Source organism: Epinephelus lanceolatus, chromosome 2 (genome assembly GCF_041903045.1).
Source record: "Epinephelus lanceolatus isolate andai-2023 chromosome 2, ASM4190304v1, whole genome shotgun sequence".
NCBI lineage: Eukaryota > Metazoa > Chordata > Actinopteri > Perciformes > Serranidae > Epinephelus > Epinephelus lanceolatus.
The window spans coordinates 50,322,950-50,337,679 of NC_135735.1; the positions used below are offsets into that span (position 1 = coordinate 50,322,950).

The 14,730-nt window shown below is 42.5% G+C and overlaps 1 protein-coding gene across 4 annotated transcripts in view; it reads right to left on the reverse strand.

The window, feature by feature from the left end:
• Nucleotides 1-14,730, reverse strand: part of prc1b (protein regulator of cytokinesis 1b) — a 38,898-nt gene that overhangs the window by 16,742 nt on the left and 7,426 nt on the right. For all 4 annotated transcript variants that reach the window (XM_033643486.2, XM_078162302.1, XM_033643480.2 and 1 more), the window contains exons 5-8: nt 11,961-12,131; nt 11,665-11,814; nt 11,389-11,536; nt 8,418-8,554 (exon numbers count right to left, since the gene is read on the reverse strand). In XM_033643486.2, coding sequence (XP_033499377.1) covers nt 8,418-8,554; nt 11,389-11,536; nt 11,665-11,814; nt 11,961-12,131 — 606 coding nt within the window. The remainder of the gene's footprint in view (nt 1-8,417; nt 8,555-11,388; nt 11,537-11,664; nt 11,815-11,960; nt 12,132-14,730) is intronic.

Below are 14,730 nucleotides of genomic sequence, written 5' to 3' on the forward strand. Positions count from 1 at the left end.
AAAAAAAATCTTAGATTTCAAGAAATACAGTTGTAAATCTACAAGAAAAATGTCGAAATATGTGAATAAAATCAAAACATCATGAGATAAAACTTTTAGGAGAAAAAAGTCACAGATTTACACCAGAAAGTCAGGTAACATGGAATAAAAAGCAACAAAGTGTGTACAAACAGTGTTGGGGTGACAGTAATATACGTTTTAGCAATACCTAAGTAATATATTGTGTTACCAACAAGATTTGGTACACACTGTCCCATTCTTATGCATTCCGGAAGCCGAAGTTGCTTGCGTGCGTGCTGGCGTATTTTTCTGTCAGAGTTTCTGTCACAAAGTGACATTTTATTCAGTTTTAAGCCACAATTTTATGACATACTTTTCAGAATTGTGACGTTTTACCTTAGTGTTTTTTTTTTTTATCCGGTGTAAGGTTTTTAGTCATTAGATGCTTGGTTTTTTAACTACACGTCCTGACTGCCGACGCCGGTTTGTTTTCAGCATTACTAACACCGAGTGCTAACCTAGCAGCAGTGGACCTGCCGGGTATTGAGATGACCTACAGACGGCACACTGAAGCCTTATCACCGCAGCAGGTCCACTAGTTGGACCCATGTCAGTAAGTTTTAATACTTTGTGTCTTGTGTGAATTTCCCTGGCTATTGGCACTTTGCTGACAACCCTTTGGACTCATTGTTAGTGCTTGTGACCTCTGCCTGTGGCTCCTACCACTGCTGAAGTGGCTGCAAATTTTATGTGATACTCCTGCAGACATTTTACCCTCATCTTGTGATTTTATTGTAGACAATTTCCTTGTCCTAATCCTTGATACAATAGCACCACTAAAACTGAAAAAGATTTCCACTAATCCAACATCCTCCCTGGAGAAACCAAAACATCAAGGAATTAAAAAGAAAATGTTGTACAGCAGAAAGAAGATGGAGAAATAATAAATTAACTGTCAATTATCACATTTTCTGTGAGCACCTAACTATGTACAATAAAGCAATCAAACAGGCAAGACAAGCTCACTTTTCAGAATTAATAACCAACCACAAGATCCTCTTCTCAACCACTGGCCATCTAATTAACCCTGTTTTTACAAAGCCTGGCAGTATGTCTACAAACTCAATGTGTGAAGAATTTGCAGTCCACTTCAGAAGTAAAATAGACTCTATCAGATCAAATCTACCTCAGTCGCATTCTGTGAGTTTTAATATCCAAGAACCTTTGTTTGTGCACGAGGAAACATGAAAGAAATTTGTCCTGGTTGGTGCTGAGATGATTGCAAAGGTTGTTTCTCAATTAAAACCAACAACCTTTATTTTAGATCCAATCCCCACATCCTTTTTTAAATCATTTTATAGCTTTTTAAAAGAAGACTCTAACTGCCTCTCTCTCTGCACCGCCTTCATGTGTGTTCACGTGCTTTCGCTGGTGTCACACACGTGAGCGCAGTGTACAGAGAGGCAGTTAGAGCCACAGGCTACAATGAGGCTAAAAACGGAGTTTAAATTATGTTTTTCCAAACAACTTTTTATGTCGGGGCTTCAGGACACTTAGATCACTACGAAGGAGCAGTATGGAGATATTTTGTGGTTTCAATTATGTGTTTTTTGGACGTTTTAATCTGGGGCGCCGTCAGCCTGCATTAGGTGGAGTTGTGCTGCTACCCACTCTCCCCTGGGATCTCCGCAAGGGATGTGAGGACTCTAAAGCTTCACCTGAGCCTCCCTCGGCATATGGGTGAGTCAGTAAGACTGCTATGGTTAAACCATGTCACGAAACAATCTGGATGCTTCTATACTTAATAACTACAGACCAATATCCAATTTACCATTTTTAAGCAAAATTTTAGAGAAACTCGTTTTTAACCAGTTAAATGATTTTATGAGCTCTCACAATATTTATGAAAAATATCAATCCGGTTTTCGGACTAATCACAGCACTGGTTAAAAGCATTCGATACAGTAGACCACTCAGTCCTTCTAGACAGACTCCGGAGTGTGATTGGCATCTCTTGTACTAGTATTTTTTGTAAATATTGATGAATGTTCATCAAAAAGCTACAAAACACACAGCTTTACATTGCTGTGTCTCCTGATGTCCCAGGGCCAATAGATGTCCTTTTTAACTGTATCTTAGATATTAAATTATGGATGGCTAAGAATTTTCTACAGCTCAACCAGGACAAATCTGAAATTTTGGTCATTTAGTACTGAAGCCCAGAGAGAGAATCTCAATGAGAGATGGCATGCACTGGCACTGAACCCTTGTCAACAGGTGAAAAACCTGGGAGCAGGGTTCCTACACATTTAGAATTTCAAAATTCCATACTTTTCCAGACCCTAATTTCCAGACTCGGCATTCTTTTTTTTCTTTTTTTTTTTCCCAGAGAATATGCGACATCTGAGTAAATATATCAGTGTATCATATTTCACATCATATTTAATTATTCTTAATAGGCGATTGTAGCCAAGTACCATAACGGCATGCAAATAAAAACTCAGGTAAGTTCAATGTCTGGGCTGAGGCAAAAAGGTTGGGTGCAAGCGATGCAGTAACGAGTGTTTTTTCCTTTCATGTGACTCAGAATCGCCTTCTACCCCATGTTGGTGATGTCAAACGATTTCACACAAAGCTTGCATCTAGCACTGCGTGTGAATTGGGAATCCTTGGCCAACCAGTATTTATATACGGTATTGTCAAGCCATCCATCCAAAAACTTGCATCTACCCATTGTGAACCACGTGAAACTCGTCTTCTTGTCGAAGGTGCAGTGTTGGAATGAAACTTGATACCTGGAGGGTTGGAGGAGGGTCATGGGGCAGCGGACTGGACATACCACTTGTCAATCAGGTAAAAGGGGCGGTCTGAGATGTTTGCGCTCACACAGACTGTGCTTGGCCCGGCATAAAACACGATCCAGATTGATTAAATTATTTTTGGAAATACCTAATTTTCTATTTTAGAAAACAGTATTTTAGAACAAGGGCGGCACGATGGTGTGGTGGTTAGCACTCTCGCCTCACAGCAAGAGGGTTGCCAGTTCGATCCCGGGCGTGGGAGCCCTTCTGTGCGGAGTTTGCATGTTCTCCCCGTGTCAGCGTGGGTTCTCTCCGGGCACTCCAGCTTTCTCCCACAGTCCAAAGACATGCAGATTGGGGACAAGGTTAATTGATAACTCTAAATTGTCCGTAGGTGTGAATGTGAGCATGAATGGTTGTTTGTCTCTATGTGTCAGCCCTGCGAAAGTCTGGCAACCTGTCCAGGGTGTACCCTGCCTCTCGCCCGATGTCAGCTGGGATAGGCTCCAGCCCCCCCGCGACCCTCAAGAGGATGAAGCGGTTAGTAGATGAATGAATGAAAGTACTTTAGAACAGTGGTAATAGTCTGGAAACATAAATATTTTTCCATACTTTATTGTTCATTTTCCATACTTTTTAATACCTGGAAATTGATCAAATTTATTTCCATACTTTCCATACTTGCATAGGAACCCTGTGGGAGTCATCTTTGATTCAAATCTAAGTTTTGAACTCTACCTTAGAAATGTCATCAAGACTGCATTTTCTCATTTAAAAAATACTGCCAGATGTCGACCGTTTCTCTCTCAAGCCAGTACCAGGGTATATGCAGGAATCCTGAGGTTAATTTCAATACCTTTTTAAGACTTTTTTAAGACCTTCCAAAAAAAACTTTAAGACCTCATCACCACTTCAAGCTGTTGTTAGCAGCAACGCATCTTTCAAGGAATAAAGCTTGAAAGAATAAATTAAACCAAAGGCAGGTTTATTAAAATACACCTTAGGTCATAACAAGTAACACAGCTCTACAGCTCAACATCAGCTATTCAAGGCCAACTTGCTGAAAACAACAACCTTATGGCTAGCCCCTTGCATGTGGGATTTAGGGCTGACCCAAAAAATTCGAAGCTTCGAAGCTTCGTTCGATGGCACGGGATTCGATTGTGAATTTTTTTTCCCGAATATTCGGCCTTTTTTTCTCCCGTTTTTTTGGGGGGACCTTAGACTCACAAGTCAGTCTTTAGACGCTTTGCTTAACTAAAGACTGATGACTTTCTCCCTGATTTTGTGTTTAGATGGGTGGATACAATTTCAGAGTTTAAAAAAACTCCCTACTTTGCAGAACCAATAGTAAATCCGCAGGGCGGTCCTTCGGTGGCTTGCTGAACTCTTGTGCTCGTAAACATAGTCCAACTACAAACACGTGTAGCAGCACAAAATCAAAGTTAGTGGATGTTTGTCGCGTTTGCGGCGACTCTCGCCAACTAAAAGAAACAAACATAATCTTTTACAAGGCCATGACTCATCTGTCCGGCCAGACTATATAGGGAATTGTCTTGTTGTTAACAAATACTTCCGGGTAGAAAACCAGCAGAGTTTAGCTATATCTATCTATCTATCTATCTATCTATCTATCTATCATATATATATATATATATATATATTGTTGGGAATAGAATGATGTTATGTGTTTTACTATAAGTTGTGTTTCACTATATAAGTTTTAGATGTGTGAACAATGAGAATACTGAGATGATTTCAGCTGATCTGAATGTGTTTGCTTTGCAGAAGTGGAGAAGTACAGGAGAGGAAGAGACATGAAGTCTGAGGAGCACATACCGCAATGCTTAGATAATTAGTTTCATATATGGTAAAAAGAATAGAAAGTGATTATACAGATAGTAAGGTACAGCACGTGTAGGGAGTTGTGTTGTCTCTTGTCTTTCAAAACAGGAACCACGCCCCCACCGCCAGCGGGAAGGAGTCAGATTAACACGAGGCAGGGGCGTGGTGTGGTGAAGGAGGAAGTGGAACTGCCAATGAGAGGAGGACAACGCCTTGCGTGCACAATGACACTCTGTTACGCTCAAATATACTGGGTCAGGGAAAGGACAGGAGGTCAGACTTCGTGAACTGACACACCTTTGTTGTTCGTCAGGGACGTGAAGTTGAGACCCAGAGCTCTGTAATTTTATTCCTTTACTGCTTAATAAACTACATTAACTGAGACCGAATATCTTCTCCTATTGCTTCATTAAAGAACACGCAGGACTGAGCTCACACATAGCACATTAGAGAGTAGGATGAGACTCTTAGTCCATCTATATATATATCTATATATATATATATATATATATATATATATATATATATGACACATTTTTCACGTCACTATATCACCATTTAGACCAATCTGATGTTTGTAAAGTCTATAAACACAATGATTGAACAAAGATTACTATTTCAATAACAAGCAGGGCTCGGCAGTGCAAGCGTTTCACTCGCATTTGCGACTAAAAATAGGTGTGTGCGAACTGTAAAAAATATTTAGGGGCACATGTGCGCATAAAAAATCAGCCGAAGCAGCCTATATTTTTGTCAATAAAAAAATATGATAATCTAACCGCAAATGTTGGAGGAACTCCAGCTACCTTCCCTCTTCCCTCTTCCCCATGTGACACGGTTAAGAACCACACCGCCCGCGGAAGAGCCGCGAATAGCCTCAAAGCGCCGAGAAGTGAAGCCAGTTTCCTTTCGGCGCCCATGTTAACCGATTGTGTAATCCACACCGGCCGCACCGCGCAGCTCCGCCGCCGGCCCTGTAGTGATCATTTCGGCGTCTGGTCTATTTTCTGCGCGAGCTGCGAGCTAATGTGTCAAGCTGGGTAGTTACCCATGATGGAAAAACAGCCCCAAATGTGACGGAGACAACAGCTGGGAGCAGAACCGCTTGTCGACCAGTGTGGAGAAAGGCGCGTCTGATGTGAACGGAAGTGCTCTGGCTCGCGGGAGAATTTCGGTGCGCTGCGCTTCGCAGGCAGGGCAGGCCCTGGTGTTATGGGCGGTTTTCCAAGCCACTGTCGGCACAGTGAATATAAGTCCCACTGTCGGCAGGGTGGAAATAAGTAAAAGTGTGGAGGAGATGGACCGGGAAAAGCGGCGGACCTCCGGGGAGGCCTGCTCCGTTCTCCCTGCAGTCAGGGACCGCCGCTGCTGCTCCTTCAAAACATTTTTGCAAATGCACCACCCCTCTGAGACATCTGTGCACTTGCACAGCGCAGCAGCCAGTATAGTGAGGAGAGCAGCGGTGAGGGGAGTGGGGAGTGGGGGAAGGCTCCTATTTAGGGATGCACCGAATATATTCGGCCGCGTATTGTAAAAAAAAAAAAAAAAACACACATTCGGTATTCGGTGGAATAAGTGAAAAGCAAGGCCGAATAATAGTGACGTGTTTTGATAACGCAATCAAACAGCGTGCGGTGATGGACAGAGTAAAATGTCGGCAGTGTGGCGATAAACAATAACGGCGAATCCCGCCGGTTGTGGGTTGAACGGGGTCACAGACACGGACAGGAATACGTATTCCTGTCAAATACGGCAGCACATTATAACGGCTTACAGGCAAAGAATTCCAGCTCCAGGTGAATAACTTGTTGTCAGGACTGCCCAAAAGTACCTGAACAGCTGAGCCATGGCGGCACACAGTATGTGTCGTATCAGAGGAGAAACTTTAGGGACTGTTCGTTACTTATGAAGGAACTTGTCAGGGGAGGAGGGTGGCTGGTTGATTTTTATTTCATTTATTTTATTTTGATCCCCCCCATGTTAATCACTTATTGATGCTGTTTTTGAAGTATGAATAAGTCAATAAGTAATTTATTCCATTGAAATATATCATTGATGTATTATAGAAAAGTGATTTATTTTTTTTTATAAATGACAAAGGCACATCTGCCTCAGAACCATGATACTTTCACTGGTATTGTACCATGGGTCCCAACTGAGGGATGTCTCTCACATTGTAAATGTCTATTTGCATCACGTTTATTACGGAAAACACATTATTTGATCAATTTACATTGTGCCCCTAAAGTTCTTTGTGCGCTCCTTACTTTTTCAACTTAGGAGCACATGTGCTCCTTGGGAAAAAAGTTAGCGTCAAGCCCTGACTATTGGTGTTGCTCCATTGTTTTTGTGGACTATCCTACTGTAGTCCGAGGGACTCTGTTCGATTGGGCAGGTAATGCCAAAAAATTTCACACCTTCATTTGGTTCGGTTCACTTTCACACTGCACTTTTTAAAGCGGACCAAACCGCCTGAACAACGTTGCGCAGTTACAACAGCTGCTCGTTTGGAGACGGTATTGCCCAAAACCACTGACCAGCAAGTAAAAAAGGCATGAGGAAGAAGAAAACCTGGCTCATTGATTGGCCAGGACCGAAAACGGAAATCCTGCCTGCACCTCCTCACTACTCCACGTCTGCCCACGAGACATTTTCCAACCTTTTCTTTTTTTACCTCTGCTTTTCCCAGTTTGCGCTGTTGGCTTTGTTTTTTTTCTGCCCAAAATGCACTGCACTCTACGTCACTTCCTCTCTTTGGTTAGCTGGATAGTCCGTTTGCATTTCCCACTGTAAGGAAACCGCAACAGGGTTCACTTGTGAGTGAATTGAGACCCCCAGGTTTCAAGCAGACCATGGTTTGATCGTTTGGTCTGCACCAGAGTTTGAATGAGCGTTCACACCACTCCAAACGAACCGAACTTTCTGTGGAAGCGGACCAAATAGTGTCAGTGTAAATGTGTCCTTATTAGCTATGTTTCCATCCAAAAGTGATTCGAATCATTGGGAAATGCGCATTAAAAGATACGAATCCTGTGTGTTTCCATTAAATGTACGGACTTTGGTGAAAACTATGAACTCGCGCGAATTTTCCGCAGAACCGGAAACAAAACAAGTCTTGCATTCTTCTTCTTCTACGTTTTCTGGCGGTTGGCAACCAGCTTGTAAATGCATTACCGCCTTCCCGACCCGGAGTGTGGATATCACCATGAAGAGAGGTGCGTTATATCAGACTTAATTCGAACATAACTGTTTCCATCCCCCGTTTTGCGAATCAACATTTTTTCAAATCAACCAACCCCGGCTAAAGCGAGCGTATTTTAGTTTGTGTGAATCAGGGGATTTTAATTCGAATTTTGGCGTTTCCATCATAATTTTCCAATGCGGTACTTCTAGATGCACATCTAAACAGGCTGACATGGCTACTGTCTTCACCACAGAGGTCTTTAAATTTGGTTAATGCTGCAGTGTGTGTGATTCAGCCGGATTACATGCCAATCGCTGCTCCTCTTGTTAATGTTAGTCTCTGTGTGATGGCATAAGTGCCTTGCAAACATGAAGTATATTAACATAATCGATTATTAACATTTGCCAATCAATGCCGAATCACGTCCGCATAGCAATGCATCTAAGATCTAAGAATCTATTTTTCCCCCACCCCTTAAAATCGGTCCTTGGCCTGCAGGCCCCCCCCCCCCCCCCCCCCCCTCTTCTGACATCCCTACTAGGCCTTAACAAGGAAAGGACCATATGATATCATAAGAGTGTACTCACCTCCAGCTCGAGGAAGAGTCTCCAGCTTTCTTCCCACTGGTGAACTCCATCAAAAAGCTCTTTGTGATCCTCATAATGCTGCTTCAGCCTCTGGATCTCAGCATCATGCAGACTCAGCAGCTCTTCGGTAAAAGCCTCTAAAATAATCACTTAAAGTCTTAGCACTTTTAAAACTCCAGGGCCTGTATTCACAAAGAATCCTAAGACTAAAAGTAGCTCTTATGACGTCATTCTAAGAAAAATCTAAGATTTTTCTTAGAATTTTCCCTTGGCAAGATAAAAGTTATTCACAAAGCATCTTAGGCCTTAAGAAAGCTCCTAAGGTGAAAAATTGTTAAGAGGAGGGAGGAGGACTTTTAAGAAGCCTAAGATTGTCTTAAACAGAGAAGATGGCAGAAGGACAGAGAGGAAGGAGAGATATTCTCCGTATATTGAACGACAGTGATTTAATAAGACGCTACCGGCTTGATCGTGCAGGGAGAATGTTTGTGGTTAACCTCATCAGGGTTGAGCTTTCTTTTGCCACCCAGCGTAGTAATGCAATAATGCTCGCTTTGGATTGCAGCACGTAGCAGCACTTCTCACACTCATCACTTGTGCGTAAAAGGAGAAGGAACGACGCATTCATTTGTTGGGCAATGTGCTCCCAAGTCTACCTCTTCCCTTGTGCCGTGATCCTGGGACCGAATTTCCCTCTCAAAACTCATTTGTTCTCTTCCATGAGCTGGGCCAACAGCAGGCACTGCTCTTCTGTCCAGTTTGGCTTTCTCGTTCTTTTTTTTTTCTCCATTTCGTTCGTTGTTTTGGCCATTCTGCCAAATCAAACCGCTTTTTACAAGGAGGCCAGCAATCACAGTAATTGCTGACAGGTGAGTCTGCGTCCACCATTAATATCAAATAGATTAAAGGCGCTGTATGTAAGAATGTGGCCAAAACTGTTACTGCACTGCACTCAAATTCAAAATACTGCTGCAAGTCGTGTCCACCCCCCCTCCCCTACAGTTTCGAGGTTGCTGGACGGCGGCACACTGGAGACTGATTTGTTTGCCCACGGGCACCGCGTTGCCGCGTCCTTGATCTTCAGTTTTCCAGCGGACCGTTCGAGCAAGTCCGGCTTCTCTGCTGCTAATGCTGCTGCCAGGATACAACGGTGGAGGAGCTGGCTGCTAATGCTATGTACCGGGGCACTGCTAACGCTGTTGCCAGGATACAGCTGAGGAGGAGCCGGCTGCTAATACTATGTACTGGGACACTGCTAACGCTGCTGCCAGGATACAGCTGAGGAGGAGTCGGCTGCTAATGCTATGTACCAGGACACTGCTAACGCTGCTGCCAGGATACAGCGGTGGAGGAGCCGGCTGCTAATGCTATGTACCGGGACACTGCTAATGCTGCTTGCCATGCTGCTGTAGCTCAGTCGTAACTATAACTGATGCTGAGACTCTACTGACTGTGTGACTGGTAGACAGCGGTGGGTGGCGCAAAACACAAATTCAAAACATAAACATGATTTGCGGACTGTAAAAATGTTTTTTAAACGCGAATATTCTGGCTGTGCTATTGTTGTCGGTGAGATCAGTATGTTATATGAACATTATTCCTTAGTCTCTGTGACATATTAGGATGATTTTACAACTATTTGCTTTAGATTTCTTACATATAGCTCCTTTAAGTAGTAAAATTACCAGCATGGCGAGTAAACATAACAATAAGCAAATCAATATAATAATCGGCATGTGAATGAGGTACGTTCTAACATTTTGAAGCTGTGTAACAATTAATTTAATTTTGCTGAGTTTCATCATCATGACAAAATTATTTTCACGATTACACATTTCTTAATAGCCTACAGTCTAAGTTCTACAGTATGATCGGTTGATTTCACTGTCCATTCATTACTAGGAGCGCATTTTTTTCTTTTCTTTTTGTAGCAACCAGTCACAGCTTTTAGAAGACTGCGTCATACCTAGCAACGGGGTCAACCACACCTCCTCACTAAGATAAACGTTTCTGTCCCCTCCTTGCTCAGAGTTGCTTTTAGAAACTTCCTGAATCACCCTTGAGCTAAGATTCCTTGCTAGGAATTTTTAGGCTAAGTTAGGAGCTCTCTGAGAGGACTCTGAGAATCTTTGTGAATACGGGCCCAGGGGCCTTATTCACAAAGCTTCCTGGTGCTAAGATTGCTCCCAGTGACGAAATTCTAAGAAAATTCTTAGAATTGTGACGTTTTGTTAGAATTTCCCCTCAAAGTTAAGACTAGGTCCTTGTAAAGATAAATTATTCACAGAGAATCTTAGTCCTTAAAAGAGCTCCTAAGGTGAAAACTGTTAAGTGCAGCAGGGAGGACTTTAAAGATGTTTAAGAGTTTCTTAAGCAGAGGAGAAAATGGCAGAGACACAAAGGAGTACAAGAAATATTCTCCAAACAATGCATGGCAGTGAGTAAATGAAATGCCACAGATTAGATCGTGCATGGATAATATGTGTGGTTGATCTCATTAGGAGTACATATACATTTCACACCTAACGCCATAACACCAGAAATAAAATTATCACTACTAAGATATCTGAAAAACTAGAAAATGCGACAGTGCAGCAGTGATGACCTGGGGCAGAGATCACACTAATAATAACATTTTCACAGTCAGCAGTTCATTTCATTTCCACTGGGTGTCCACACCTTGCAGGCTCACAACAGGGCGTGTCTGTGACAACCAATCACATCTGTTAAAAGAGTGTCATACCTAACAAAAGGGGTCAAACATACCTCCTCACTAAGATAAACGTTTCTGTCCCTTCCTCGCTCAGAGATGCTCTGAAAACTTTCCTAAATCACTCCTAGGCTAAGACTCCTTACTAAAAAAATTTAGGCTACGTTAGCAGCTCTCTGAGAGTATTCTCAGAAGCTTTGTGAATACAGCCCCAGTACTGTTCTGATTAAGACAACTGAGATGTTACACAAGCGAACCTACCACTGAAATACGGAGAAAATGCCTGCCGCTGGTCAGTGCTGAAGAAGCACTTTTCCCAAAACACAGCAATCTCGGAGCGGAGGGCATCTGTGACATTGCGGACGTTTAGTAGTTTGAGCTCCTCCAGACGTTGAATTTCTGCTTGCAACTGAAGAAGAGAAACAAAGTGAGCAGGGCAAAAAAAACAGTCACAGTACTGACAGTCAGACCATGAATAACAGGAAAAAAGAAAACTAATATTAGATGTACTAGGAAGTTACACTCAAATCTTCTCACCGCCTCCAGGTTCCTCTTTTTGGACATGACCATGTGTTCGTTGAAGGCGTCCCTCTCCTCCTGGGGCACCTGCAGTCTGTCCCACAACCGCTGGATCTTCTCTCTGTGAGCCTCACACATCGCTTCATTCTCTGCCTTACGTTCCTCAAGCTGCAACATCAACAAAAACAAAGGAGTATCAGTTACAAACTCGGCTGCTATGCATCAATTATGGGTTGGTCTGATGTCCATTGTGAACAGCCCTGCCCAACTGGTTTAAAGCTTCACTAAATGCAGTATTATAAACAGCATCTTACCTGACAAACCAGCAGTTTGAGTGCCGCAATATTGTCTCTGGAAAGGCAAAAAGAGTCCTCATCCTCACAGATGACGTCATTCTCAAAGCTGGTCTCTGGGATGTAGTCCAGCTCCTCCATGTGCAAGGTGATCTGCCTTTTGAGGTCCATGAACTCAGCATACCGCCTCACCTGAAAACATGACAGCAGTGCACCATTTTGTTGAGTACACATTAGGTTGTTTATGACAGAAGTTGTTGTGAGGTGTTGTAGTGACCGTTGTAGTGACCTGCTATATTTATGCCAGATATGTATTTAAATATTTAAACTAGTGTTGTCACGGTACCAAAATTGGGACCCACAGTACGATACCAGTGAAAGTATCACAGTTCTGAGTAGTATCATGATACCACAGCAAGAATTAGGCAGACATGCCTTTTGTCATTTAGAAAAAGATAAATCACTTTTCTATAATACATCAATGATATTTCAATGGAATAAATAACTTAGTGACTTATTCATACTTCAAAAGCAGCATCAATAAGTGATTAACATAGGTGGGATAAAAATAAAATAAATAAATAAAATATAAATCAACTAGCCACCCTCCTCCCCTGACAAGTAAAGAATAGTCCCTTCAGTGCGGTGAGGTTTGTGGACCGTTACCTGCCACAAAAAGAAATGTGAACGGCTCGTTTCTCCTCTGACACGTCACATACCTATGTGCCGCCACGGCTCAGCTGTTCAGGTACTTCTGAGCAGTCATGACACCAACGAAGAGGAAATTATTGGACCTGGAGCCGGGCTTCTCGGTCACCGGTAAAGCACTATCTTGCGGTGGCCATAGTGCTCTGCCGTATTCCTGTCTGTGACCCCCGTTCAACCCACAACTGGCAGGATTCACCTTTCGTTTCTGCTGCTGGTTGAAATCTGTACTCGCACAGTGTGCTCTTGAATTATTTCTTTTGCTCGCACGAAATTATTTTTAGTCTATTTTTACAGCAGCTAATTGATAAAATAAACGTATTTTAAAACGTGCTCCTTCGGCTCTGATGCAGCGGTCTCTCTGCCTGAAGTCACAGGCACAGCTGTGTAACAATGTCCTGCCCACTGCCCCCATTGATATTATTTTGCGCGACGGACGCTTCATATAATAACAGAACAATATACTATTTATGGTGTTACATCATTGTGTCATTTCTGTCTCTACATGTTCACGCGTTAACAGTTCTCCTCTGCTCTCTGTATCGCGCACGGCGGAGTTCCACCACACACACAGGTGATCACGCTAGAGCGGCTCGGGCCGCGTTTTCCTGACCAAACCTGACCCCGGGCCCGGTGCAGTTTGTCAGCTGACAAAGTTATTGTTATGGACACTGTGTAAATAACCAACAGACTGCTGTTACGCACAGACAAACAGCTGCTCGCACAGCAGCGTAGCATGGCACTCGTGCTGAGCTTGTGTTGCGTTCAGGCGTTGTCACGTAAATAACAACTTCCAACACTTAAATAGGTCACAGCACAAAACAGCAGCATGTCATGTGACTTTTTACTTTATTATATTCAATAAAATTGTATGTTCCTAAATCTTGAGACACCTCATATGTAAGCTAGACAGACATTTCACCTGCTCATTACTGTGCACACATGTACTGTATGTACTTAGTCCTAAAGAGCCCTTCTGGTGCCAGTAGATACATAGAAACCTCCCAGCAGGCTGTGCTTTGCAAGCATACAAAAAAGTTTCACGCATGTGAAAATTATTTTTCATGTGTGTGCTTCAGCTCCGCTGCTACAACTCCATCCTAGGGGAAACACTGCTGTGTGCGTTTTGTGCAACAGGTGGATGTGGTAGTCTACTGGTAGAGTAGGGAGAGAGCTAAGTAGCGTTGAAGTAGAGTAGAGCAGGGCAGAGAGATGGAAGCAAAATATATTAAACCTGGTGTTAATACAGCAGAACTGGAGAGAGGGGTGAAAAATAAATAGAGGTGGGCATGGCTCAAGTAGGGCGCAAAATTATAGACAGAGAACGACTGACAAATTTTTCACTTTAAGCCCTGACACTGTCATTTTTGTGTAGGAATTAAGCTACAATACATGACATATGTTGTTTTAATTAATAAATACAGTGTGAATAAAGATTACATAACATAAAAATAACTGCAGTCTTTGTTAATTGATAGCCACTTAAATTAAACAGTTTTTACAGGGCAAGTAAAAACTGACTTTGGGCAAGTAGATCTCTGACCAACTTGCCCGACCAGGCAAGTGGAAAAAAAACCTTAGCGTTGAACCCTGATATATAAACAAATCTAGCCTACAAGTAAAAAGAAATAAATAATAACTTTCACTGCTTAAAGATACTCAATAGCTCAGCTAATACCTGAAATGTCACTGGAAAACAAACCACTGCAGCAGCATATTGAGTGCCAGGTGGCCAGCGCGTGCCGTTATTGGTTGGCGCATGGACACTCACCCTCTTGCGATTGGACTTTGAACTTATCCCACAGTAGTGGTACCATGAGGGACCATGGTACTACGATACTCCAACATTATGGTGTCATATGTACCGTGGTGTTTTAGTACCGCGGTCTACCGTTGGTACCAGTATACCGTGCAACACTAATTTAAACCAATCACATCTCTTTTTCGTGAAATGTCAAATAATATATTAGAATATAATATATATGTACTCAGAGGCATCTAGCATTGACGAGTGTGTATAAAATTTTCAACCAATGCAAAAACAGATTTTGTGGCAATCGAACCTACATTTTTTATTTTATGACCA